General features: G+C 45.6%; 1 protein-coding gene across 1 annotated transcript in view; it reads right to left on the bottom strand.

Annotated features, from left to right (window-relative positions):
- Nucleotides 1-15,822: 15,822 nt before the first annotated feature.
- Nucleotides 15,823-25,972, bottom strand: part of LOC121551224 (E3 ubiquitin-protein ligase rnf213-alpha-like) — a 65,383-nt gene continuing 55,233 nt past the window's right edge. The window contains exons 52-67 of the mRNA XM_041863780.2: nt 25,882-25,957; nt 25,765-25,799; nt 25,540-25,640; nt 25,111-25,267; nt 24,212-24,386; nt 23,913-24,007; nt 23,330-23,581; nt 21,350-21,482; nt 20,966-21,049; nt 20,608-20,788; nt 19,515-19,716; nt 18,896-18,973; nt 18,512-18,709; nt 17,469-17,558; nt 16,949-17,127; nt 15,823-16,699 (exon numbers count right to left, since the gene is read on the bottom strand). Of these exons, the coding sequence (XP_041719714.2) occupies nt 16,546-16,699; nt 16,949-17,127; nt 17,469-17,558; nt 18,512-18,709; nt 18,896-18,973; nt 19,515-19,716; nt 20,608-20,788; nt 20,966-21,049; nt 21,350-21,482; nt 23,330-23,581; nt 23,913-24,007; nt 24,212-24,386; nt 25,111-25,267; nt 25,540-25,640; nt 25,765-25,799; nt 25,882-25,957 (2,190 nt within the window). The 3' untranslated portion in view covers nt 15,823-16,545. The remainder of the gene's footprint in view (nt 16,700-16,948; nt 17,128-17,468; nt 17,559-18,511; nt 18,710-18,895; nt 18,974-19,514; nt 19,717-20,607; nt 20,789-20,965; nt 21,050-21,349; nt 21,483-23,329; nt 23,582-23,912; nt 24,008-24,211; nt 24,387-25,110; nt 25,268-25,539; nt 25,641-25,764; nt 25,800-25,881; nt 25,958-25,972) is intronic.

The following is a 25,972-nucleotide window of genomic DNA, read 5'->3' as shown; positions in this document are numbered from 1 at the left end:
TGCCGTGCGGTGGACAGAGCATGCAGGAAGCGAAAAATAGGTTTGCAAAGATGTTTAGTAAGGTGAGTGGTCCGTTGACTATTATCACCGACATGTCGTCCATCGTTATACGTGTCATTTCTGTAGAGTGTATATGTGCAGGGACAGCCTATCTTCTCTCTCAGCGTCTAGTGTTCAAATGCTGGACACCCCATCCCAGCCAGTTGTCTGAGACACCAGGAAAACAAACTCAAACATAGCACAACCTATTTACATTGCACATACCCATATGTCAATGATTGAGGTGTACATCAACCCAAAAGGAAAACATTGGGTGAAACTTTTTATGAAGCAATGATATACAATAAATGCCTTATAAGTGCATGTATTATTCCTTATAATACACATATAGTGCCTTATAATACCCTGTATAAGATATCATAAATGCTCATAAGTAGTTACAGCATCCTTATAATACATCGCTGTAATCAAATCAAATCAATTTGTATTTGTCACATGCGCCGAATACAACAGGTCCTCTTTTTCCTGTAGTCCACAATCATCTCCTTTGTCTTGATTACGTTGAGGGAGAGATTGTTATCCTGGCACCACACGGCCAGGTCTCTTGCCTCCTCCCTATAGGCTGTCTCATCGTTGTCGGTGATCAAGCCTTAGCTTAGTGATGAGCTTTGAGGGCACTATGGTGCTGAACGCTGAGCTGTAGTCAATGAATAGCATTCTCACATAGGTGTTCCTTTTGTCCAGGTGTGAAAATGCAGTGTGGAGTGCAATAAAGATTGCATCATCTGTGGATCTGTTGGGGCGGTATGCAAATTGGAGTGGGTCTAGGGTTTCTGGGAGAATAGTGTTGATGTGAGCTATGACCAGCCTCTCAAAGTACTTCATGGCTACAGACGTGAGTGCTACAGGTCGGTAGTCATTTAGGCAGGTTAACTTAGTGTTCTTTGGCACAGGGACTATAGTGGTCTGCTTGAAACGTGTTGGTATTACAGACTCAGTCAGGGACAGGTTGAAAATGTCAGTGAAGACAATTGCCAGTTGGTCAGTGCATGCTCGGAGTACACGTCCTGGTCCGGAACAGCTGATGCTCTCATGCATGCTTCAGTGTTGCTTGCCTCGAAGTGAGCATAGAAGTAATTTAGTTTGTCTGGTAGGCTAGTGTCACTGGGCAGCTCGCGGCTGTGCTTCCCTTTGTAGTAAGTAATAGTTTGCAAGCCCTGCCACATCCAACGAGCGTTCGAGCCGGTGTAGTACGATTCAATCTTAATCCTGTATTGACACTTTGCCTGTTTGATGGTTCGTCGGAGGGCATAGCGGGATTTCTTATAAGCGTCCAGGTTAGAGTCCCGGCAGCTCTACCCTTTAGCTCAGTGCAGATGTTGCCTGTAATCCATAGCTTCTGGTTGGGGTATGTACGTACGGTCACTGTGGGGACGACGTCATCGATGCACTTATTGATGAAGCCAGTGACTGATGTGGTGTACTCCTCAATGCCATCGGAAGAATCACGGAACATATTCCAGTCTGCTAGCAAAACAGTCCTGTAGCTTAGCATCTGCGTCATCTTACCACTTCTTTATTGACCGAGTCACTGGTGCTTCCTGGTTTAGTTTTTGCTTGTAAGCAGGAATCAGGAGGATAGAGTTATGGTCAGATTTGCCAAATGGAGGGCGAGGGACAGCTTTGTTCGCGTCTCTGTGTGTGGAGTAAATGTGGTCTAGAGTTTTTTTTCCCTCTGGTTGCACATTTAACATGCTGGTATAAATTAGGTAAAATGGATTTAAGTTTCCCTGCATTAAAGTCCCCGGCCACTAGGAGCACCGCCTCTGGATGAGCGTTTTCCTGTTTGCTTATGGCCTTTTACAGCTCATTGAGTGCGTTCTTAGTGCCAGCATCAGTTTGTGGTGGTAAATAGACAGCTACGAAAAATATAGATTATAACTCTCTTGGTAAATAGTGTGGTCTACAGCTTATCATGAGATACTCTACCTCAGGCGAGTAAAACCTTGAGACTTCCTTAATATTAGATTTCGTGCACCAGCTGTTGTTTACAAATATACACAGACCGCCACCCCTTGTCTTATCGGAGGCAGCTGTTCTATCTTGCTGATGCAGCGTATATCCCACCAGCTGTATGTTATCCATGTCGTCGTTCAGCCACGACTCGGTGAAACATAAGATATTACAGTTTATAATGTCCCGTTGGTAGGATATCCATGATCTTAGTTAGTCTATTTTGTTATCCAATGATTGGCTAATAGGACTGATGGTAGAGGCAGACCCACTCGCCGCCGGATCCTTACAAGGCACCCCGACCTACGTCCCCGATATCGACGTCTCTTTCTCATGCAATGATGGGGATTTGGGCCTTGTCGGGTGTCTGAAGAAAATCCTTCACGTCCGACTCATTAAAGAAAAAAACGTTGTCCAGTACGAGGTGAGTAATCGCTTTCCTGTTATCCTGAAGCTCTTTTCTGTCAAATAAGTTACAAATAATGCGAAAAAACACGCACAATAGCACAATTGGTTAGGAGATCGTAAAACGGCAGCCATCTCCTCCGGGGTCATTCTCTCAATGCATTATATAACCGGAGAACATCATGCTTTGTAGCGTTCCTGATCAGAAAATGGTCTGTCACAGGCCTCAAATACAATATTTGACATTTTAGTATTGTTCAAATGGTAGGACGAGATGGTAGGTGAACTCACTACTCATAAACACATCATATTATGTCTATGTGGAGTAAGATGATGGCAAGGATCTTCAACTAAATCTCCTGAATATTGATATTATAATAATATGCCATTTAGCAGACGCTTTTATCCAAAGCGACTTACAGTCATGTGTGCATATATTTCTACGTATGAGTGGTCCCGGGGATCGAACCCCCTACCCTGGCGTTACAAGCGCCATGATATACCAATTGAGCTACAGAGGACCGCATTCATCAGATTTTTCTTGAAGGTTGGGTGATTTTGAGAAAGTAATTGTTATAACAAGAACATTTTCAAACACACAGCACTTGGGAAAAATAGATCAGGGGTGGCCAACCCTCCTGGAGAGCAAGCAGGATTTTCTTCCATACCTATTTTAAAGAGATAGTTCACCCAAATTACAAAATACAAAATGTTTGTGTCCTTACCTTGAAAGCAGTCTATGGACAAGGAGACCACTATCTATGATTTGGTTACCCACTACCATCAACCATTAATATTAGTATTTCCTGTGCAGAGCCTTGGTGTAGGGGTAACGCTCCCTGGCACATGTCGCATTCAAATTTACCCCTGAGACCAGGGTTCAAGCCCTGATTCTAACCTTCCCATTTGCCTGTCTCCCCATTTTATTACTGTCTGAATAAAGTGTCAAACCACCAAAAAAATTGGTAAAACAATAAAAATATTAGCATACTTCAAACTTCATCCCCCCAAAATCTCAAAGTAACAAAATTGTCAATTTTTCAGTGTTCAGTTAATGTTCAAAGCATCCTGAATACACCTGACCTGTGGTTTGTGTCAAAATATGTAGACTTGCAGGAAATTAGCTTTAAAACAGTAAAAGTTTACTGGGGGAGGACACTCAGACCCCTGTCTAGGGGTTGTGCCAGGGGGCGATGAAATTCACATAGCAAATCTCACTCCAAGCTTTCTTCAAAAGTTGGCAGCCCTGAAGTAAAGTGTGATCATTTCTACAATGGATATCAAAACGCAACAACACAGAGTTAGATACCCTGGTAACATTTTATTTGACAGTGTCAAGTACATGGAAAGTGCCTGTTTGGCAAACTAGGTGGTCACATGCATCCATAACATTCCCTTCCACCTCCCCATCACAAGTCTGTAGCCGGTCTGCTAGCTAGCTCCCAGCTCTATCAGGTCTGAAGCCTGTCCGCTAGCTAGATCCCAGCTCTATCAAGTCTGTAGCCGGTCTGCTAGCTAGTTTCCAGCTCTATCAAGTCTGTAGCCAGTCTGATAGCTAGCTCCTAGCTCTATCAAGTCTGTAGCCATTCTGCTAGCTTGCTCCCAACTCTATCAAGTCTGTAGCCGTTCTGCTAGCTAGCTCCCAACTCTATCAAGTATGTAGCCGGTCTGCTAGCTAGCTCCCAGCTCTATCAATTCTGTAGCTGGTCTACTAGCTATCTTCCAGCTCTATCAAGTCTGTAGCCGGTCTGCTAGCTAGCTCACAACTCTATCAAGTCTGTAGCCCGTCTGCTAGCTAGCTTCCAGCTCTTTCAAGTCTGTAGCTGGTCTGCTAGCTAGCTTCCAGCTCTATCAAGTCCATAGCTGGTCTACTAGCTAGCTCTCAACTCTATCAAACGTCTTCCTGTAGACAGGCAGTTTAACCACAGACAGAACAAGAAGCCAGATCTCTATCCATTTAGAGCCTCTTCTTACCACCAAATATGGTGATGAGAGGAAGTCCCGTGGCAGGAAGTGGGAGAAGATGGAGCTAGATGAAACTTGGACGACATTCTGCACATTTTCTCATCAAGGAAACATTAGATCTTTATACAGTTTTCTATTCCCAAAACTAGAATCTGTTACAAACAGTGCATTAAGTTTTGTAGACCTGACTCTTTCTTGTGTTAGTTATAAAAACCTTTGATTTAACTGTTTAGAGAGGCAAAGTCTGAGCACGAGCAGCCCCACCGATGACTAGCTAGTGAGTTATCTAGCTATGTATCTAGACTTGAGCATTTAGATATACAGTGCATACGGAAAGGACTCAGACCCCTTCCCGTTTTCCACATTTTGCTACGTTACAGCCTTATTCTAAAATTGATTTTTTCCCTAATCAATCTACAAACCATACCCCATAATAACAAAGGGAAAACAGGTTTTTAGAAATGTTAGCAAATTTATGAAAAATGTCACTATATTTACATAAGTATTAAGACCCTTTGCTATGAGGCTCGAAGTTGAGCTCAGGTGCATCCTGTTTCCATTGATCATCCTTGAGATGTTTCTACAACTTGATTGGAGTCCACCTGTGGTAAATTCAATTGATTGGACATGATTTAGAAAGGCACACACCTGTCTATATAAGTTCGCATAGTTGACAGTGCATGTAAGAGCAAAAACCAAGCCATGAGGTTGAAGGAATTGTCCGTAGAGCTCAGAGGCAGGATTGTGTCGAGGTACAGATCTGGGGAAGGGTACCAAAAAATGTCTGCAGCATTGAAGGTCCCCAAGAACACAGTGGTCTCCATCATTCTTAAATGGAAGAAGTTTGGAACCACCAAGACTCTTCCTACAGCTGACCGCCCGGCCAAACTGAGCAATTGGGGAAGAAGGGCCTTGGTCACTCTGACAGAGCTTCAGAGTTCCTCCTCTGTGGAGATGGGAGAACCTTCCAGAAGGACAACCATCTCTGCAGCACTCCACCAATCAGTCCTTTATGGTAGAATGGCCAGACTGAAGCCACTCCTCAGTAAAAGGCACATGACAGCACACTTGGAGTTTTCCAAAAGGCTTCTAAATGTCTCTCAGACCATGACAAACAAGATTCTCTGGTCTGATGAAACCAAGATTGAACTCATTGGCCTGAATGCCAAGCGTCACATCTGGATAAAACCTGGCACCATCCCTTTGGTGAAGCATGGTGGTGGCAGCATCATTCTGTGAGGATGTTTTTCAGCGGCAGGGACTGGGAGACTTCTCAGGATCGAGGGAAATATGAACAGAGCAAATTACAGAGAGATCCTTGATGAAAACCTGATCCAGAGTTCTCAGGACCTCAGACTGGGGTGAAAGTTCACCTTCCAACAGGACAACGACCCTAAGCACACAGCCAAGACAACGCAGGAGTGGCTTTGGGACAAGTCTCTGAATGTCCTTGAGTGGCCCAGGCAGAGCCCGGACTTGAACCCCTGTCGCAGGTGGAGACGGAGGCTATGGAGACATACGTCACCGAGTCCCTGCACCAGGGGTACATACGTCCCTCCACTTCACCCGCCTCCACAAGTTTATTTTTTGTGAAGAAGAAAGACGGCGGTCTGCGCCCGTGCATTGACTATCGACCACTGAACAAGGAGACGATTAGATTTAGTTATCCTCTCCCCCTCATTCCATCAGTGGTTGAGTCATTGCATGGAGCGCGCTTCTTCACTAAATTAGATCTCAGGAGTGCGTACAACCTGGTGCGTATCCGAGAGGGAGATGAGTGGAAGACAGCATTCAGCGCAACCACGGGCATTATGAATACCTGGTGATGCCCTATGGTTTGATGAATGCTCCCTCAGTCTTCCAGTCCTTTGTGAATGAGGTGTTTCGAGACATGCTTGGTCGCGGTGTAGTGGTCTACATCGACGACATCTTGGTGTATTCCGCTACGCGCGCCGAGCATGTGTCCCTGGTTCGCAAAGTACTGGCTCAACTGTTGGAAAATGACCTTTATGCTAAGGCAGAAAAGTGTACTTTTTTTCTAGCAGTCCGTCTCCTTCCTCAGATACCGCATTTCTACCACAGGTGTGGAGATGGAGGGCGACCGCATTGCAGCCGTGCGTAATTGGCAGACTCCAACCACGGTAAAGGAGGTGCAGCACTTCATTGGCTTTGCCAACTATTATCAGAGGTTTATCCGGGGCTTTGGCAAGGTCGCAGCTCCCATTACATCTCTGTTGAAGGGTGGGCTGTCCCAGCTCCGCTGGTCTGCTGTGGCTGACAGGGCCTTCAGTAACCTGAGGGAACTGTTCACCTCGGCCCCGGTACTGGCCCACCCCGATCCATCACTACCGTTCGTAGTGGAGGTGGATGCGTCCGAGGTTGGGATGGGAGCAGTCCTGTCTCAACGATCGGGCACGCCACCCAAGCTCCGCCCCTGTGTGTTCTTCTCAAAGAAGCTCAGCCCAGCGGAGCAGAACTACGACATTGGTGATCGGGAGCTGTTGGCTGTTGTCTGAGCTCTGACAGTGTGGAGACATTAGCTCGAGGGGGCGAAACACCCATTCCTCATCTGGATGGACCACCGTAACCTGGAGTACATCCGGGCAGCGAGGAGGCTGAACCCTCGCCAGGCCAGGTGGGCCCTCTTCTTCACCCGGTTTGATTTCACACTGTCATACATTCCGGGTACGAAGAACGTGAAGGCAGACGCACTGTCCCAGCTGTATGATACAGAGGAGAGGCCCAGAGACAATAACCCCATACTGCCAGACTCCTGCATTGTGGCGCCGGTAGTATGGGCGATGGACGCAGATATAGCGCAAGCATTACGCACAGATCCATCTCCACCACAGTGTCCAGCTGGGCTGCAGTACTTGCCTGCGCTTATCCGTGATCATCTGATCTACTTGGCACACACGTCACCCTCCTCTGGTCACCCAGGTATCGGTCGTACAGTGAGCTGCCTGACCGAAAACTACTGGTGGCCTACCTTGGCTAAGGACGTGAGGGTGTATGTTTCCTCCTGCTCAGTGTGCGCCCAGAGTAAGGCACCTAGGCACCTCCCAGCGGGTAAGTTAAAACCTTTACCAGTTCAACAACGACCATGGTCTCATTTGAGTGTTGATTTTTTAACTGATCTGCCTCTCTCTCAAGGGAACACCACTATCCTGGTCGTTGTGTACAGCTTTTCGAAGGCCTGCCGCCTCCTTCCTCTGCCTGGTCTCCCCACGGCTCTGCAAACTGTGGAGGCCCTGTTTACACACGTATTCCGGCACTACGGGGTACTACGAGGTCCCCAGTTCACGTCAAAAGTCTGGAAGGCGTTCATGGAACATCTGGGAGTCTCGGTCAGCCTGACCTCTGGGTTCCACCCTGAGAGTAATGGGCAGGTGGAACAGGTTAATCAGGATGTGGGTAGGTTCCTGAGGTCCTATTGCCAGGACCGGCCGGGGGAGTGGTCGGTGTTCCTGCCTTGGTCAGAATATGCCCAGAACTCTCTCCGCCACTCCTCTACGAACCTAACGCCATTTCAGTGTGTTTTAGGTTATCAAACGGTTCTGGCACCGTGGCACCAGAGCCAGACCGAAGATCCTGCGGTGGATGACTGGTTTCGGCGCGTGGAGGAGACGTGGAATGCTGCCCATGTTCACCTCCATCGCGCCGTGCGTCGTCAGAAGGCCAACGCTGACCGTCACCGCAGTGAGGCCCCCGTCTTTGTACCGGGGGATCGGGTCTGGCTCTCGACCCGGAATCTGCCCCTCCGCCTGCCCTGCCGGAAGCTGAGCTTGCGGTTTGTAGGGCCGTTCAAAGTCCTGAGGAGAATCAACGAGGTCACATATAGGTTATTACTCCCCCCTGATTACCGTATTAAATTATATGTCTCTCCTCAGGCCGGTGGTGGCTGGTCCGCTCCAGGAGTCTGAGGTGCGGGAGGTCCCTCCACCTCCTTTGGACATCGAGGGGGCTCCGGCGTACTCTGTCCTGTCCATCCTGAATTCGAGGCGCCGGGTGGGGGGCCTTCAGTACCTCGTGGAGTGGGAAGGGTACGGTCCGGAGGAACGGTGCTGGGTCTCGGTGAGGGATATCCTCGATCCCTCTCTGCTGAGGGACTTCCATCGTCGCCATCCGACTCGCCCTGCTCCGCGTCCCCGAGGCCGGTGTCGGCGCGCTGCTGGAGCTGCGCGTCAAGGGGGGTGTACTGTCACGAATTCAGCTGAGGCTGCCCCTCCTCCTTGCTCGGGCAGGTTTCGGCGTTCGTCGTCACCGGCTTACCAGCCACTACCGCTCCATTTATCATCACTCTATTTGTCTTGTCTTGTCTTGTCTTGTCAATCACACACACCTGGTACTCATTCCCTCATTAGTCTGTGTATAAGTGTTCCCTCTGCCCCCTTGTCCTTTGTGAGTGATTGTTCGTTGTGAGATTGAGTAGCTCGGTTAAGGTTGATTTTCCCTTGTGCTAGTTTCGTTCTGTCTACATTATTGTACACTGAATAACTCTTGATTTCTGTGTTTTACCTCCTGCGCCTGACTCCGTCATTCACACCTCAACACATACTCACTAACTGTAAGTCGCTCTGGATAAGAGCGTCTGCTAAATGACTAAAATGTAAAATGTAATAAATACACTTATAAGGCATAGAAAGTGTTACCGAACATTGCATAATATTCCTGCATGAGTAAAATTAGCTAATATGCTATTACAGAGGGACTATAACAACATTTCTGAAAGGCTCTTGAAATCTCAGGATGATTGCTTTTACGGAGGCATCTCTCTTCTCAAATGGAAATAGTTTGTATGCCAGTATGAAAATGGGTTCAAATGTACCATAACCTGTTTGCATATCAAAATCACATGGAAATACCAACCAGCTTCCAATTGCTGGCGTGCCTCTGAAGCTATGCAGGGTTGGGCCAGGTCAATCCAGGGGTGTATTCATTCCACCAATTCTGTTGCAAAAAGGTTTCTTAAATGGAAGCAAACGTAACGAAACGGAGCGGGACCTACCTGAATTTATCCAATAGAAACTTGTTTTGCTCGGTTTGCTTCCATTTGGTTCTTAAGCGATAAACTGTTTTCATAATGACCCTGGTCAAATGCTTCTGGAAGTGGTGTTGGAGGGCCAGTAGGGGGCACTGTTCGAAAATCCCAATGCCCCAGGGCAGTGAATGGGAACCACTTAGAACCATAGGATCCTATGGTTCTAACGATGAACTTAGCCTTGTGGGAACAACATCCCATTCATAGAAGATGTTGTTCCCACAGTGACGATTAGAATTTATCCAAACCAAAAACTGTGGATAGATTGCAGCATTCACGTAAAACTGAAAGCGCGAACCAACACATTTAACCATGGCAAGGTGACTGGGAACATGGACGTGTACAAACAAGCAAAACGACAGAACAGGGACAAAGTGGAGTCGCAATTCAACGGCTCAGACACAAGGAATATGTGGCAGGGAATCCAGACAATCACAGATTATAAAGGGAAAGCCGGCCATGCCGCCGACCCCTTGCACCCGGACAAGCTAAACACCTTCTTCGCCCGCTTCAAGGAAAACACAATGCCGCCGACGTGGGCCACCACCATTCACGAGGACTGTGAGCTCTCGTTCTCCATGGCTGACTTGAGTAAGACATTTAAGCGTGTTAACTCTCGCAAGGCTGACGGCTCAGAGCATGTGCAGACCAGCTGGCTAGGGTGTTTAATGACATATTCAATCTCTCCCTATACCAGTCTGTAGTCCCCACTTGCTTCAAGATGTCCACCATTGTTTCTGTACCCGAGAAAACAAAGGTAACTGAACTAAATGACTTCTGTCATCATGAAGTGCTTTGAGAGGCTAGTTCAGGACCATATCACCTCCACCTTACCCGACACCCTAGAGCCACTAAAATTTGCATACCGCCCCAACAGATCCTCAACACGGGGGCCCCACAAGGGTGCGTGCTCAGCCCCCTGCTGTACTCCCTGTTCACCCATGACTTCGTGGCCATGCACGTCTCCAACTCAATCATGAAGTTTGCAGACGACACAACAGTGGTAGGCCTGATTACCAAGAACAACTAGACAGCCCACAGGGAGGAGGTGAGGGCCATGGTGGAGTGTTGCCAGGAAAATAACCTCTCCCTCAACGTCAACAAAACAGCAGAGACAGCAGAGAGAGCATGCCCCCATCCACATTGACGGGTGCGCAGTGGAGAGGGTGAAAAGCTTCAAGTTCCTCAGCATGTACATCACTGACAACCTGAAATGGTCCATCCACACAGACAGTGTGGTAAAGAAGGCGCAACAGCGCCTCCTCAACCTCATGAAGCTGAATACATTTTGCTTGGCCCCTAAGACCCTTACGAACTTCTACAAATGCACCATTGAGAGCATCCTGCCGGGCTGTATCACCGCCTGGTACGGCAATTGCACCATCCGCAACTGCAGGGCTCTCCAGAGGGTTGTGCGATCAGCCCAACGCATCACCGGGGGCACACTGCCTGCCCTCCAGGACATCTACAGCACCCAGTGTCAAGGACCTCATCCACCTGAGCCATGGCCTGTTTACCCCATTACCATCTAGAAGGCGGAGACAGTACAGGTGCATCAAAGTTGGGACAGAGAGACTGAAAATCAGCTTCTATCTCCAGGCCATCAGACTGTTAAATAGTCACCACTAGCCAGCCTTCGCCCAGTACCCTGCCCTGAACTTACTCACTGTAACTAGCCTGCTACCACCTGGTACTATACCCTGCACCTTAAAGACTGCTGCCCTATGTCCATAGTCATTGAACACTGGTCACTTTAATACTGTTTACATACAGTTTTACCCACTTCATATGTATACACTGTATTCTAATCAAGGCTCATCCTATATAATTACTGCTGTACACACCTTTTCTGTTCATATACTGTCCATTCTGTCTATACACACCATCAAATACATATAATGTATATATACACTGAGTGTACAACACATTAAGAACACCTTCATAATATTGAGTTGCAATTTTGTCCCTCTGAACAGCCTCAATTCGTTGGGGCATGTGGACTACAATGCTTCCCAGAGTTGTGTCAAGGTTTCTGGACGTCCTTTTTGGTGATGGACCATTAAATGATAATGCCCGAGAAGCCGGTGTTTGGAGGATATATTGGCACGGGTGTTTTTAGGCCCAAGACAAAGTCGAGGGCCGGCAAACCGTACCACTATATCCTCCAAACACCGGGGTCGAGGGCATTATTTGTATTTGGTATTTTATTAGTATCCCCATTAGCTGTTGCAAAAGCAGCAGCTACTCTTCTTGGGGTCCACACAAAACATGAAACATGACATAATACAGAACATTAATAGACAAGAACAGCTCAAGAACAGAACTACATAAATGTATCACTTTTATACAACAGGTTACCAACATATTCAAATAATGATTTACATATTTTCATTAAAAACGTTATTTTTATGAATTTATTCATACTATTTCATCCTTCCACAAGATATAGTCCCAACACAAATCTAGGGTTGCTACCCAAGCCGGCTGGTCGTTCGTTCTATCGGTTCGGTTGCTAGAGACGCGACCCAGTCGTTAAGTCTTTTTGTTCTGTATCTATGGACGCGACCCAGTTGATCGTTCTAAATGTTCTATTGCCATACTGGCTGGCAACGTTCTTATCCCTTGCTTGCTAGCTAGCAAACTACGGCTAATTGACAGTCACGTCAAACAGTGCAGCCAGAATAACAACAAAGTAGCTTCATTTGCATAAGCTGTTTTCTAGTGACATTTATTTGGATACATCCAAAACAATGAGCTAATTCATTACTATGTGACAGCTGGAGATCAAATTTTAATATTGAAACAATGTTGCAAATGCCGGAGAGAAAGACAGCAAGGTTTATACAAATCACCGCTGTTGAAAACTAAACGTTAGTCTAAAAAAATGTTGAGATAATGTCTAGATGCTTTTTATAGTGGCGATCAAGTTGATAAATTGCCTGGCTGGGCTGATGAGACAGTGGATTGCGCAGTCAGATGGAACAGAGTAAATAGGCATTGTAACGTCATAGATTTAGCCAGTGGTAACTTGTGGAATAGACACCGGCTGGAATGTGGTTTTAACCAATCAGCATCCAGGATTAGACCCATCTGTTGTATAATTCTTGATACACACGGGAAACTGTTGAGCTTGAAAAACCCAGCAGCGTTGCAGTTCTTAACAAAAAATGGTGCGCCTGGCACCTACTACCATACCCTGTTCAAAGGCACTTAATTATTTTGTCTTGCCCATTCACCCTCTGAATGGCACACATACCTGGCGCCGGCGAAGATGGCGGCCTCGCGACTAGCTCTTAGGAAACTTTGTGGTATTTTGTTTTACATTATTAGCTCAGAAAGTGTTTTGTATCATTACATACAGCCGGGAAAAACTATTGGATATCAGAGCGGCAGTAACTCACCAGCAATACGACCAGGAATACGACTTTCCCGAAGCAGACCCTTTGTTTGCCCTCCCCAGGGCAATTGAACTGATTCCAGCGGCTGACCCAAAACATCGCCGGCGGAGGCGAGGCACTCAGAGCGGCCTGCTGGTTCGACTTAGGAGGCGCGCACACCACCCACCGCTTCCAAGTATACTACTCGCTAATGTTCAGTCTTTGGATAACAAAGTCGACAAGCTCAGGGCAAGGATTTTTTTCCAGAGACACACCAGGGCCTGTAACATACTTTGTTTCATGGAAACATGGCTCCCTGGGGATATTCTGTCGAAATCGGTCCAGCCAGATGGGTTCTCAGTTCATTACTTAGATTTGTGTGTACTGGGTATATGTTGTGAAATTGTTAGATATTACTTGTTAGATATTACTGCACTGTCGGAGATAGAAGCACAAGCATTTCGCTACGCCCGCAATAACATCTGCTAAACACGTGTAAGTGACATTTGATTTGATGTCTCAATTGTCTAAAGGCATAAAAATAATTATTTAACATGTAGCCTTCATCTACACTGACTGAAGTGGATTTAGCAAGTGACATCAATGAGGGATCTTAGCTTTCACCTGGATTCACCTGGTCAGTCTATCTTGGAAAGAGCAGGTGTTCTTAATGTTTTGTACACTCAGTGTATATTAAAATTCCTGACTCTGACTCGTTCTGATATTTCTTAATTTCTTTCTTTACATTTTTTGGGGATTTGTGTGTATTGTTTTGTATTGTTAGGTATCACTGCACTGTTGGAGCTAGAAACATAAGCATTTCGCTGCACTTGCGATAACATCTGCAAAATACGTGTAGGTGACAAAGAATGTAAGAATTGTTGTTATAGTCCGGGTAATTTGAATCCCTCTCTGCCACTAATGATAGCATAGTTTATGGTAATGATGCAGGTGACTTATGCAATATTCCCTTTTTGGGTTGACGTTACACCTCAATCATTTGCATGTATCGGCGATGTAAATAGGTTATGCTACGTTTGAGTTGGTTTTCCCGGTGTCTCAGACACCTGGCTGGGATTGGGTATCCAGCATTTAAACACCAGACGCTGACAGAGAAGTTAGGCTATCCCTGCACACAAAAACCTCTTTAAAAAATGACACGTATCATGATGGACAACTTGTCGTTCACAATAGTCAACGGACCACTCACCTTTCTCAACATCTTTGCAAGCATATTTTTCGGCGTTGTGAAACCAGCCCATAATGTATCATCTAATTCAGTGGTATTCAAAGTCAAGGTCGCGGGGGAAATGCAAAACAAGAATACAGATTATTGTATGAAAAACAACATTTTGCATACCCAATCTCATAATAGCCTACTCACAGTACCGCAAGATGTTTTTTGTTAAAGTTAACTTTTAAAACTTTTGAAATCAGTAGCTAGCCAAACGAGAATGTTTAGTTTGCATGCCATAGCTGAATGCAGTTTCAACACACTCATTTCCCCCATTCCATTTACTCTTTTTGTTGTAGTTCTCAGGACAAAACATTTAAGCAAACAATCCCAATTCTAGTGCAGTAGCAGCACAGTTCCTAAACCAGAGGCCTAACATTGCCAGACCTGACAGAAATGTTTTTGTCAGTTTATTTTGTTGATAAAATTGAGTTTGTGTTTTCGAACGTTTTTTAAAAAATTTATCGTAAAAGTTCTAGTATTTATTGGTTCTCTTAGTTTTTATACGAAATTAAAATGTAATGTATTTAACATTATTGGTTGATTTCCAGATTATTATCATTATTTTTGAAGTTTGGTTTCTACTAAAAACGTTTGAATACACTGATCTAATGTATAATCAGAGGTAAACTGTCTTCGGGTTCATGAGTCTTATGTATTTAGTACTTTTTTGTGTTTCCCGTTTCTTCGTTTTCCATGATATTCTACTTTTCTTTTATTTTAGTTGCAATGTTGAGATGTGAACTTGCAAGTAAGCATTTCAATGTACTGTTTATACATGTTTCCTGCGCATATGACAAATACACTTTGATTTGAGATTTTACTTCAACTAATATAATAAATATAATCGAAATATAATTTCATAAGTTATATTTGTCAAAATGTGTGACTGCTTTGTGTGCAAAATAAAGAAATAGAACAGAGTTTGTTGCCTGCATCTTGACTTTGGGCTGATGGAGACCACCTGGTCAGTATAAAAAAAATACATTCTGCTGGTATCATCTTCTTTTCACTTATGTGTTACACATCACAAACAAATACATTTGATTATGACTCTCAAAAATGGGACGGTCACTTTAAATGTTAATTTGCTACACCCACAGTCCTGAGCCTAACGCTGTTCTTTGATTGAATGACTGTCACTTAAGTCTTGTGGCGCCAAGACAGATTTCAAGAAATCACCAACAAAGAAAAATGAGCTGAGGCAAACAATTTATTTTGTTTTAACATAATAATCACTGCATGTCACACTCTTCAGCAATGAAATGGAATACAGAAACAACATTTGGTCCAACTTTAAGTTCAACAAGAGGAACGTCAAGCAAAGTGCCAAATACAATGAGCATGGATTATTCTGTAAGGCAGTGATTCTGAAAGTGGAAACTGTCATGCCATTTTTCAGTGTTGATTGTAGATGAGTCCGTTATGAAAAAACTAAACGTATCACTTGAGGCAAAGCCATGTAAATAGATATCTACGGTGGCCTTTGGGGACACCATAGATATCAATAACAAGGCAGCTTCAGAAAATTTGCAGAGTTATAGTCCAACATCTCATCTAGTTGCGTCCCTGAGTCTAAGATCATTCAGTCTTCACTACCACCACTATGTGAAGGAGAAATTCACATTTAAAAAGTGCACACAAGACCATCAGCAGTCAATAAACATTTTGTGCATCACAGGAGGTTGGTGGCACCTGAATTGGGGAGGACGGGCTCGTGGTATTGGCTGGAGCAGAATAAGTGGAATGGTATCAAATACTTCAAACATGGTTTCCATGGTTTCCATGTGTTTGATGTCATTCCATCCGCTCCGTTCCAGCCATTATTATGAGCTGTCCTCCCCTCAGCAGCCTCCACTGTACGTGCATATTTATCAACTAATATAAATTAAATGGACAAATATTTGCTAATTACAACTTTCGTAATTTCCTCTAACTTTTAGGAACGTCTCAAAAGAGCGTTCATTCATTGTACTCCTAGTACAAATCACATTTCACTTTTTAGATACCAGAATTATATAGTATATAGGTATTGTGTATTGCACATGAGTAGAATATGCCTGCTGGCACTTTGAAAGCATTTCCGAAAAGGCACTCATTGCACGTTCCACTGTGTAAAACATATGAATCTATATCATATAAGTGTATTCTTAAACATGACTGTAAACATATATTTGGCCCTTACATACAGTATACAGGTACTATAAAGTCTATACAAAGTGTGCATCTGAAATGGCACCCTAACCTGTACCCCAACCTGGTGGGTCAAAAGTAGTGCACTACATTGCTGGAGTCTGGGGTTGGAGCTTTGGCTCTGTTCCCTTCCGACTTGTCAATCCTCCAACATCGTCTGTCCCACTGACTTCATACTGTCCTGTCTAAAAACCAATAAAAGTATGAAATGATGTTAGACTCTGCAGGGGGGGGGAAAGTAGTGCACTATGTAGGGAATAGGGTGCTATTTGGGACACATCCAAAGGCAGAGTAAAGTCAATGAGGAGGTGGTGGAGCTATCTCTGGCTGCGCTCCTGTTTGAAGGCCACAGTGAACTTCCAGGCTTCGATGTACTGAGCCAGGCTGATCTCTCCGGGGAACAACTCGTCCACGTCGTGGGGAACGTCAAGGTCCTTACGCTCCATGTAGGACAGCAGGGTGTCTTTCAGGCTGCAGGACGATGGAGGAAAGGATAATGGACATGTGATTTTTACTTTCATCAAACATGCCTCACCCAGAGATGTTTGTGGGCCTTGTGAAACACATACGTGATGTTCATTTGACGTAAACAATACTACAAAATTGAACACTACAATTTTGCTAATCCCGGAACCCAGAACCAAATCTATGGGCACTAGGTAGCTAAGGGTGTCAAGAGAGACTACACCATGCCAGCTAGCTGTTATCCCCTTGGCTTACCCCCAGTCAGGCCTGTATGTGTCGAGGGCACAGGGGTTCTTCAGGACCAGCAGCAGGAACTCGTGCATCTCCAGCAGGAACGAGTCAGCGCTGCTCTTGGTGAAGAACGTAGTGAGCAGCCTCCGCTCTTCATCGCCCAGGGGATTCCTGTACTTCTCTGAGACCCCCACAAACGGGTCCTGAGGATGGGGAGGGAGGGATGGAGAGGGGGGGTTTAGTGAAACTTCTACTAATAGATACACACTAGGGTGAAACATGACATTACGATCATTTGCTATTTATCAGATTTTGTAAGTTAGTATAACTAAAGTTAGTGTAACTGAATTTTGTAAGCTAGTAGAACTTAAGTTACAATGTTACAACTTATGTTGTAAGTTATTCAAACACATCTCACCCACACAAACAGTAATCCAGACAAACAACTTCATAACCAGTGTAAAAACATGACCCTAACAAAACCATTAACAGTTTAATGTGAAGACTGTTGTCTGGGTGAATGTGTGGTGTCTCGTCGTCTTACCCTCTTGAGGCGCAGCATGTTCTCCGACTTGAGTGAGGTGAGGAGCTGCCACAGGGCCACACAGTGTTTCAGACTACACCTGCTCAGGGCCTGCATGAGGACAACACAGTGTTTCAGACTACACCTGCTCAGGGCCTGCATGAGGACAACACAGTGTTTCAGACTACACCTGCTCAGGGCCTGCATGAGGACAACACAGTGTTTCAGACTACACCTGCTCAGGGCCTGCATGAGGACAACACAGTGTTTCAGACTACACCTGCTCAGGGCCTGCATGAGGACAACACAGTGTTTCAGACTACACCTACTCAGGGCCTGCATGAGGACAACACAGTGTTTCAGACTACACCTGCTCAGGGCCTGCATGAGGACAACACAGTGTTTCAGACTACACCTGCTCAGGGCCTGCATGAGGACAACACAGTGACTCAGACTACACCTGCTCAGGGCAACATTGCACTGGATTTGTGCAAAAAAGGTTAGCATTTGAAACAGTGGCCAGGTAAACAAAACCAAATAATGCATTGCTGTCTTACATCCATAGACTGCTTACAGGGTCAGGAAACCAACATGTAATTTTGTAATTTGGGTGAACTATCCCTTAGTTTAATATAACCTCCAATCACATGGTCAGAAAACATGACATCACTGCTAACGGGTTCTCTCTTGAAAGAGCTCACCTTACCGAGAGATGTGTTGTATTAACTTTAGGGTACAATTAATACCAATTAGGCTAGATAGTGATTGATAATATGCTAGCTATATACCCCAAAAAGCTTACGACAACAAGATTAAATTAAGACACTAATTTCTGTTAAGGGTATCCATCTGTTTACTGGTTCCTGTAAGGAAGCCAATGGAGAGCCAGCTAGATGGAGTGGTGAAACAAAAATCTGGCTTTAGGCTCTCAGCTACCAACTAAACCATTCGACAGAGTGGACAGAGTTATCTCTGTCATAAACAGAGTGTAGGACAGAGATATGTTACTGCTGCACCCGGACAGTCTGTGGGCTCCAGACTGCAGACGGAGGAAGGGAGCTGACCTTGAGGATGTGTGGGGCTGTCTGGTCTCCCATCTGCAGAACCTCCTCCAGGTAGCGTTCTAGCTGCAGCTGGGGTTCGCCGCCTGTCATGGCCAGGAAGCCCAGTGCCACCTCCACGGTGGAGAGCGCCTCACACACCTCGCTGTATGACTGCAGCTCCCCAGCTAGCGCTGACAGGGTCAGGATGGGCAGGGGCTCCTAGGGACACAAAGGGAAAAGGTCACAAACAGGGAAATGACAGCGACGTGGACCAGGCATAGAACAGGGTCAACTCAACCTCATGCCTGGGTTGTGTTCCAAAACTGGATGTAGAGTACCAATCAAAGATTTCCCCGTTCATATCATACCATGTGACAACATGTCACCAGAGTTATTGTGACTTACCTGTTGAACCTTTCCTTTTACGTCCTTGAGGATATTTTCATAATTGCGGTCATGTCTGTTCACCAGGGTTGGGATTCCCTGTATGAGACGGCAGTTAGTAACAAATCAAAACCTCTTCCTGTTTACTACATGGTCATATAGTAACGCTGTTGTCTTTACCTCACTGTTGCTGCTTTTACACAGGCAGACACATTCTGATCTTTTTTACTCTAATTGGTCTTTTGACCAATCACATCAGATCTTTTTCAGAGCTGATATGATTGGTCAAAAGACCAATTAGTGAAAAAAATATCAGAATGTGTAACGCAGCTTGTGACAGCTAAGTGTTTCTGTAAAAAGGGAAATCTATACAGTTCTGGTTTAACCTCTACCGCACACTAACTTTAGTAAAAAATATGTTTATAAGTGGATGTAGTTTTACCCTTTAAGAGCATATTTAAAAAATGTATTTCATAACATTTGTTATTGTTAGACGATTGCTAATGAACTTGGCGTCACCCTACGAGAGAGTTTGTCACATTAACAATGTACCTTGCTGCAGCACAGGCATTTAGTAACTTTGTTGATGCCTAGAACTGTACATTTGACTGACCGACAGCTGAGAGACAGACTGACTCACGTTGAGGGTGACGAGGGGCTTGCCCTGCAGGAAGCGGGCCAGGATCTGCTGCTGGATCTTGGGCAGGTCGTACTCGTGCAGGGCCTCCTGGCCACGCTCCACGCTGTACTGGCAGTTGGACAGAACCAAGGGCAGCAGATCTCTCTCCGGCTCGTAGCGGATCATGTGCAGGTCGCTCAGGTCCGCCGGGCTCACTGTGTAGCTGGGGGAGGGAAAGGAGAAGAGTGAACTAATGTGGTTCCAATGGCTGGGTGAGGTAGGGATCATGGTGCTGCCAGTACACCAGGGTTGTGGGTTTGAGTCCTGCATGGCCACATATACCGATATACTGCATGTGTCAATGTTGACAGTTCTGGAAGTTTCTTTGGATAACAGGGTCTGCTAAATGACCATATTGTTGGTGTAAGAATGTGTGTAAGCGGGTGATATCAACCATGTCTGCTTCTGCTTTCTATCAGTTTGGCTGGCAGCATAGCGCAGTGGTTCCCAACCAAGGGTACTAGGACCACTGGGGGTACTTGACCTATCCACAGGGGGTACTTGGGAAGACTCATGAGACCATAGGCCTACTGGTAAAATGCACATGAGGGGGTACTTCAGGGGTACTCTGGGCAGAGCAAAATTCAGTTGGTGGTAGAGTAACCAAAAGAGGTTGGGAACCACAGGCCTAGCAGTTAAGAGTGTTGGGCCAGTAATCAAAATGTCGCTGGTTTGAATCCCCGAGTCGGCAAGGTGGAACATTCTGACGTTCTGCCCTTGAGCAAGGCAGTTAACCTGCAACAACAACTGCTCCCCGTGCGCCGATGACGTGGATTAAGGCAGCACCCCGCACCTCTCTGGGTTAAATGCGGGAGACACATTTCAGTTGAATGCATTCAGTTGTACAACTGACTACATCTCAGATCGATGTAGTCTGAGATATGTATCAAACGTCTCAGTAGGAGAGCCGATCCCAGATCAGGTCCCCCCATCCATGTGATCTTATTGTGATCCTAAAGGAAAAACTGATCCTGAATCAGCACTCCTACTCCGAGATGCTTGGTTACTTCGGCCCCAGATGAGTGAAAATGAAATAGGACAACAGCACCCTCACCTGGTCTCCTCTCCAGTATGCTTGTCAACGCAGTAGACCAGTTCGTTGTGCAGGGCGATGAGGTAGCTGACCAGCGCCGTGGAACACAGGCCGGAACCCTGTCGCCGTGGCAACAGAACCAAGAAGTCACTGGTCAGGTCCAGGTCCTCTTGGCAGAACTCGCCAGGGATTTTAATCTCACCTGGAGCAGAGCCAAAACACACAGATTACAATCACAAAATTGCAGATTAAGAAATCATGCATGAATGCCCCTCCAAAGAGCATATTTTAAAATATTGTATATATTTACTGAATATTATTTATTTATTTCATTATTAACAGAGCCCTAGACTTGTGCTATGTTTATCTTTGCTCATACCGTTGGTTGCCAGGGAGACCCGAAGCTGATTCCACGTTGTCAGGAAGATTTTGATCCGTTTCTCGTACCAGGCCGAGAGGGAGGCTGTGAGAACAAACATAATAATCAATCTATAAGCCTATATTGTAAACAAACTTTAATACTCTTTTGATACTAGTGTTCTGGCCTGAACTGTAGAGCTGACTCTTAGATTTTATTTTCCAGCCTCTATGGTGGAGGCATAACTGGCTACTACACTACAGCTTAGCTCGGCTGGCCTCAATAGTGAAATAAATGATATATCTGCTCGCTGTATGATGCCAATAATACAAACAATACCACTGATGGTTTTCAGTTGGACATACAGTACTGTGACTAACCCAGAAGTATAGTTTAAACTAGTACCTGCTTTCTGGCTGTGAAGGAACTCTGCGATGGTTCCGCAGTTGAGGTCGGTCACGTTCTGGAACCTCTTCACCAGATCTCTCTGCAGTGCCAGGATGTCAGGAAGGAACTTCACCAACCGCAGCTCTGCCTCCTGTCAAAAGACCAATCACAGGCGGGTGATGTTACGGTCGTATATTACGGCAACCAATCACAGGGTATGGTAAAACAAACTGCCAATCACACTGCATTGAATGAAGGTCTGACCAACATTATGACTGTAAATGAGACTGTAAACACGTTTAGGGTCTTGGAGTGATTAGCCACTGAATACATACAGTGCATTCGGAAAGTATTCAGACCACGTCCCTTTTTCCAAAAAAATTTACAGCCTTATTCTAAAATGGATTAACTAAAACATTTTTGTCATCAATCTACACACAATACCCCATAATTATAAAGCGAACACAGATTTTTTGAAATTTTTGCAAAAGTATTAAAAATAAATTCAACTGATTTTACTTGATTTGGAAAGGCACACACCTGTCTATGTGCATGTCAGAGCAAAAACCAAGCCATGAGGTCGAAGGAATTGTCCATAGAACTCCGAAACAGGATTGTGTCGAAGCACAGATCTGGGGAAGGGTACCAACACATTTCTGCAGCATTGAAGGTCCCCAAGAACACAGTGGCCTCCATCATTCTTAAATGGAATGGAAGTAGTTTGGAACCACCAAGACTCTTTCTAGAGCTGGCCGCCCGGCCAAACCGATCAATCGGGGGAGAAGGGCCTTGGTCAGGGAGGTGACCAAGAACCAAATGGTCACTTTGAATGAGCTCCAGAGTTCCTCTGTGGAGATGGGAGAACCTTCCAGAAGGACAACCATCTCGGCAGCACTCCACCAATCAGGCCTTTATGGTAAAGTGGCCAGACTGAAGCCATTCCTCAGTATAAGGCACATGACAGCCCGCTTGGAATTTGCCAAAAGGCCTCTCAGACCATGAGAAACAAGATTCTTTGGTCTGATGAAACCAAGATTGAACTATTTGGCCTGAATGCCAAGCGTCAAGTCTGGAGGAAACCTAGCACCATCCCTATGGTGAAGCATGGTGGTGGCAGCATCTGTGGAGATATTTTTCAGAGTCAGGGAAAGATGAACGGAGCAAAGTACAGAGATCCTTGATGAAAACCTGCTCCGGAGCGCTCAGGACCTCCGACTGTGGCGAAGGTTCACCTTCCAACAGGACAACGACCCTAAGCACACAGCCAAGACAAAGCAGGAGTGGGTTCGGGACAAGTCTCAATGTCCTTGAGTGGTCCAGCCAGATCCCGGACTTGAACCCAATCAGACATCTCTGGAGAGACATGAAAATAGCTGTGCAGCGGCGCTCCCCATCCAACCTGACAGAGCTTGAGAGGATCTGCAGAGAAGAATGGGAGACACTCCCCAAATACAGGTGTGCCAGACTTGTAGCGTCATACTCAAGAAGACTCAAGGCTGTAATCGCTGCCAAAGGTGCTTCAACAAAGTACTGAGTAAAGGGTCTGAATACTTATGTAAATGTGATATTTCCGTTTCTTATTTTTAATAAATTTGCAAAAATATATATTTTTAACGTTTATGCTTTGTCGTTATGGGTTATTATGTGTAGATTGATGAGGGATTTTGTTTTTGGTTATCAATTTTAAAAAAATGTGGAAAAAGACAAGGGGTCTGAATACTTTCCGAATGCACTGTACATTATACTGAATGTTTTGGTTGTTTCAGATTATTTTGTGCTAATAAAAATGAATGGTAAATAATGTAGTGTCATTTTGGAGTCACTTTTATTGTAAATAAGAATAGAATATGTTTCTAAACACTTCTACATTAATGTGGAGGCTACCATGATTACCGAAACAAGGAGGGAATACATGAACCTATCCAATAAGGAACACTTGCTTCCATTGCAAAAAAAAAGAAGACCCAGGTTTCCGTTCAGCGGTGCCTCAGCTCTTACCCTCTGTAGGAAGCGCCAGAGCATGGGCAGGGTGTCCTTGCCGTCGTGCTGCTCCACAATGTGGGTGAGGCTGAGCAGAGACACACGCTCCCTGCAGCTCCACACGGCTGAGCTGTGGATCAGAGACCCCCGGGGCAGAGAGGTCAGGAAGAGGCGCGGGTCCCCGAACACCAGCCTCATCACGGGGTTGGAGGAGACCCGCGAGTCGGCCCGGACAAAGGCGTTCACCTCCTTCAGCCGCCTGTCCAGGTGCTGGAGATGGGATGGGAGGGGAGAGAAAGAGAGAGAGAAGAGAGGGTCTCATTTAGATATCAATGGTTCTCTGTTATTCAGGGCAGTGTTCATTAGACACTAAACAGAATAAAACAGATTCAAACAGAGAGGGACTACCTAGACTTGTCCAATAAGAAATGCAAACATTTAAAAAAGTTTTCCGTTGCGTGCTCTAATGAACGACGGTTATAGATGGACCAATGAAAGAAAACAAATATCGTTGACTGTATTGAAGATGCTAAAGAAATTCCTTCATCTAGAGATGGCAAACTGAGTAAAATGGTGACTTTGTGATGTCAATAGTAGGTACCTTCAGCTGAGGGGTGATGATGTCATTGCTGACGGTGGTCTCCCAGCCGTTTCGAGCCTCCTTGGTGGAGAGCAGGTTGTCATAGGGAACAGGCCCTGGAGAGAGAAGCAGAGTAGAGTGAGGGAAACTTTCAGCATCTGACATCAATTACAGACAATGATTCAAAAATAATAATAGTACATTTTTATACATTCTTTCACTTTAAACTACCTTCACCTTAAAGCACATTCTAAGACCTTTTACTTGTTTTTAGTGATTGTAAACCTATTGAGGACATCGCTGTGTTTCTGGTCCCTTACACTGACCAGGCTGGTGGGGCTCCAGAAGGCTGCTGATGACCAGGTGGACGGTGTTGACCGTGTCATCTGACCCCTTCCCCAGAGACCTGGTCACCTGCTCCATGTCCTTCAACAGGTGGTCCCACAGGAATGTACCGGGGTCGGGCACTGGAGGCTCGATGATGGCACCGATGACCTACAGAGAGAGCGAGGGGGGAGGGTAGAGAGAGCCGGAGAGAGAGAGAGGGGGGAGGGTAGAGAGAGCCAGAGAGAGAGAGAGAGAGAGAGAGAGAGAGAGAGCCAGAGAGAGAGAGAGAGCCAGAGAGGGAGAGAGAGCCAGAGAGGGAGAGAGAGCCAGAGAGGGTAGAAAGAGCCAGAGAGAGAGAGAGAGCGAGACACAGAGAGAGAGAGCCAGAGAGAGAGAGAGAGAGCCAGAGAGGGAGAGAGAGCCAGAGAGGGAGAGAGAGATGAAGAGACTCAGTTGAGGCAAGTGTCCTTCAATAGATGTAACTGTCAGCACTGGACAACAGCCAAACCAATAACCACATCCATCCATCTACAACAGTTACATAATAATATGCCATTTAGCAGACGGTTTTATCCAAAGCGACTTACAGTCATGCGTGCATAATTTTTTTTTCGTGTATGGGTGGTCCCGGGGATCGAACCCACTACCTTGGCGTTACAAGCGCCGTGCTCTACCAGCTGAGCTACAGAGGACCAGAGTTACCTCTAGTACAGTGGTTTTAAAACCTCCCCAGACATTTCACAATTTAGTTGAACTAACACTAATTCACCTTATCAAATGCTTGATGATTAGTTGATAAGTTGAATCAGGTGTGTTAGCTCTGGAATAGTTACCAATGGAACGGCTCTGTGTCCCCGATGAGAGTTTTGAAAATCTGTTCTAGTGTACCTACCTGGGGGTGACTGCTGGCCCCTAGCAGCATGGCCATGTGTGTGATCAGGCGCAGAAGGTTAAAGGGCACTGGGGACATGTTCTTGGTGTCCTGCATGTCCAGGTTGTCTCTCCGTCTGGGATCTCCCAAGATGTGGCCAGTCTGGGTGCGGTCACCCCTGTGAAGAGGGAAAACATTATCCAGTACTGTCACGATACCAGACATGGGTTCAAATAGTATGAGCCTGCTTGGATTGGATGGCCAGATGGGTGGGGTTTGTACTTTTGGGGGCTATTCCATTGGTTCCTTTGTGCCAGGTCAGCTCAATCAAGCACAGCTAAACAATTTGAAAGAAAATAAAATACTGTTTGAACCCAATTCTGCACAGTGCAGCACCTGCTCAAGCCATTATCAACTGTCTTTTATAAATTCCATAAAAGTCCCACTCACTGGATCTGAAAGGCTTGGAAGCCAGGGACAGCTTTGTGGTTGTCCCCTCCGATCTCATGGCCACAATCCAGGCATCGACTCCTCTCCATGGGCTGGCCACACTGTGGTAATGGTCAGACAGAGGGGTAGGAGAGAGAGAGATTCTGAGAAACCGTACTTAAACTGAAAGTTAGGGCCAAAAGAGAAGATCATTCAGAATAAACTAAAAACTAAAATGTTATGTACCTCACCGATGGTGCACGGGTGATTGTTGGGACAAACTGTGTAAGAGCAGAAGAAAAGCTTGACGACTTCACATTTTAGACAATTAAATCTGCTAAATCTGTCTGTTACTATACTTACAGTACCACTGCAGCTGCCCCATAGCTTTGTGAGCCACTGCTAGCATGTCCTCTGGCATGGTGGGGAGGAAGGCTCTCTATAGACACACAGG

The sequence above is a fragment of the Coregonus clupeaformis genome, chromosome 35 (genome assembly GCF_020615455.1).
Source record: "Coregonus clupeaformis isolate EN_2021a chromosome 35, ASM2061545v1, whole genome shotgun sequence".
In the NCBI taxonomy this organism is placed as follows: Eukaryota; Metazoa; Chordata; class Actinopteri; order Salmoniformes; family Salmonidae; genus Coregonus; species Coregonus clupeaformis.
Note: the sequence above shows the minus strand (reverse complement) of the source record. Positions and strands in the feature narration are given on the sequence as shown.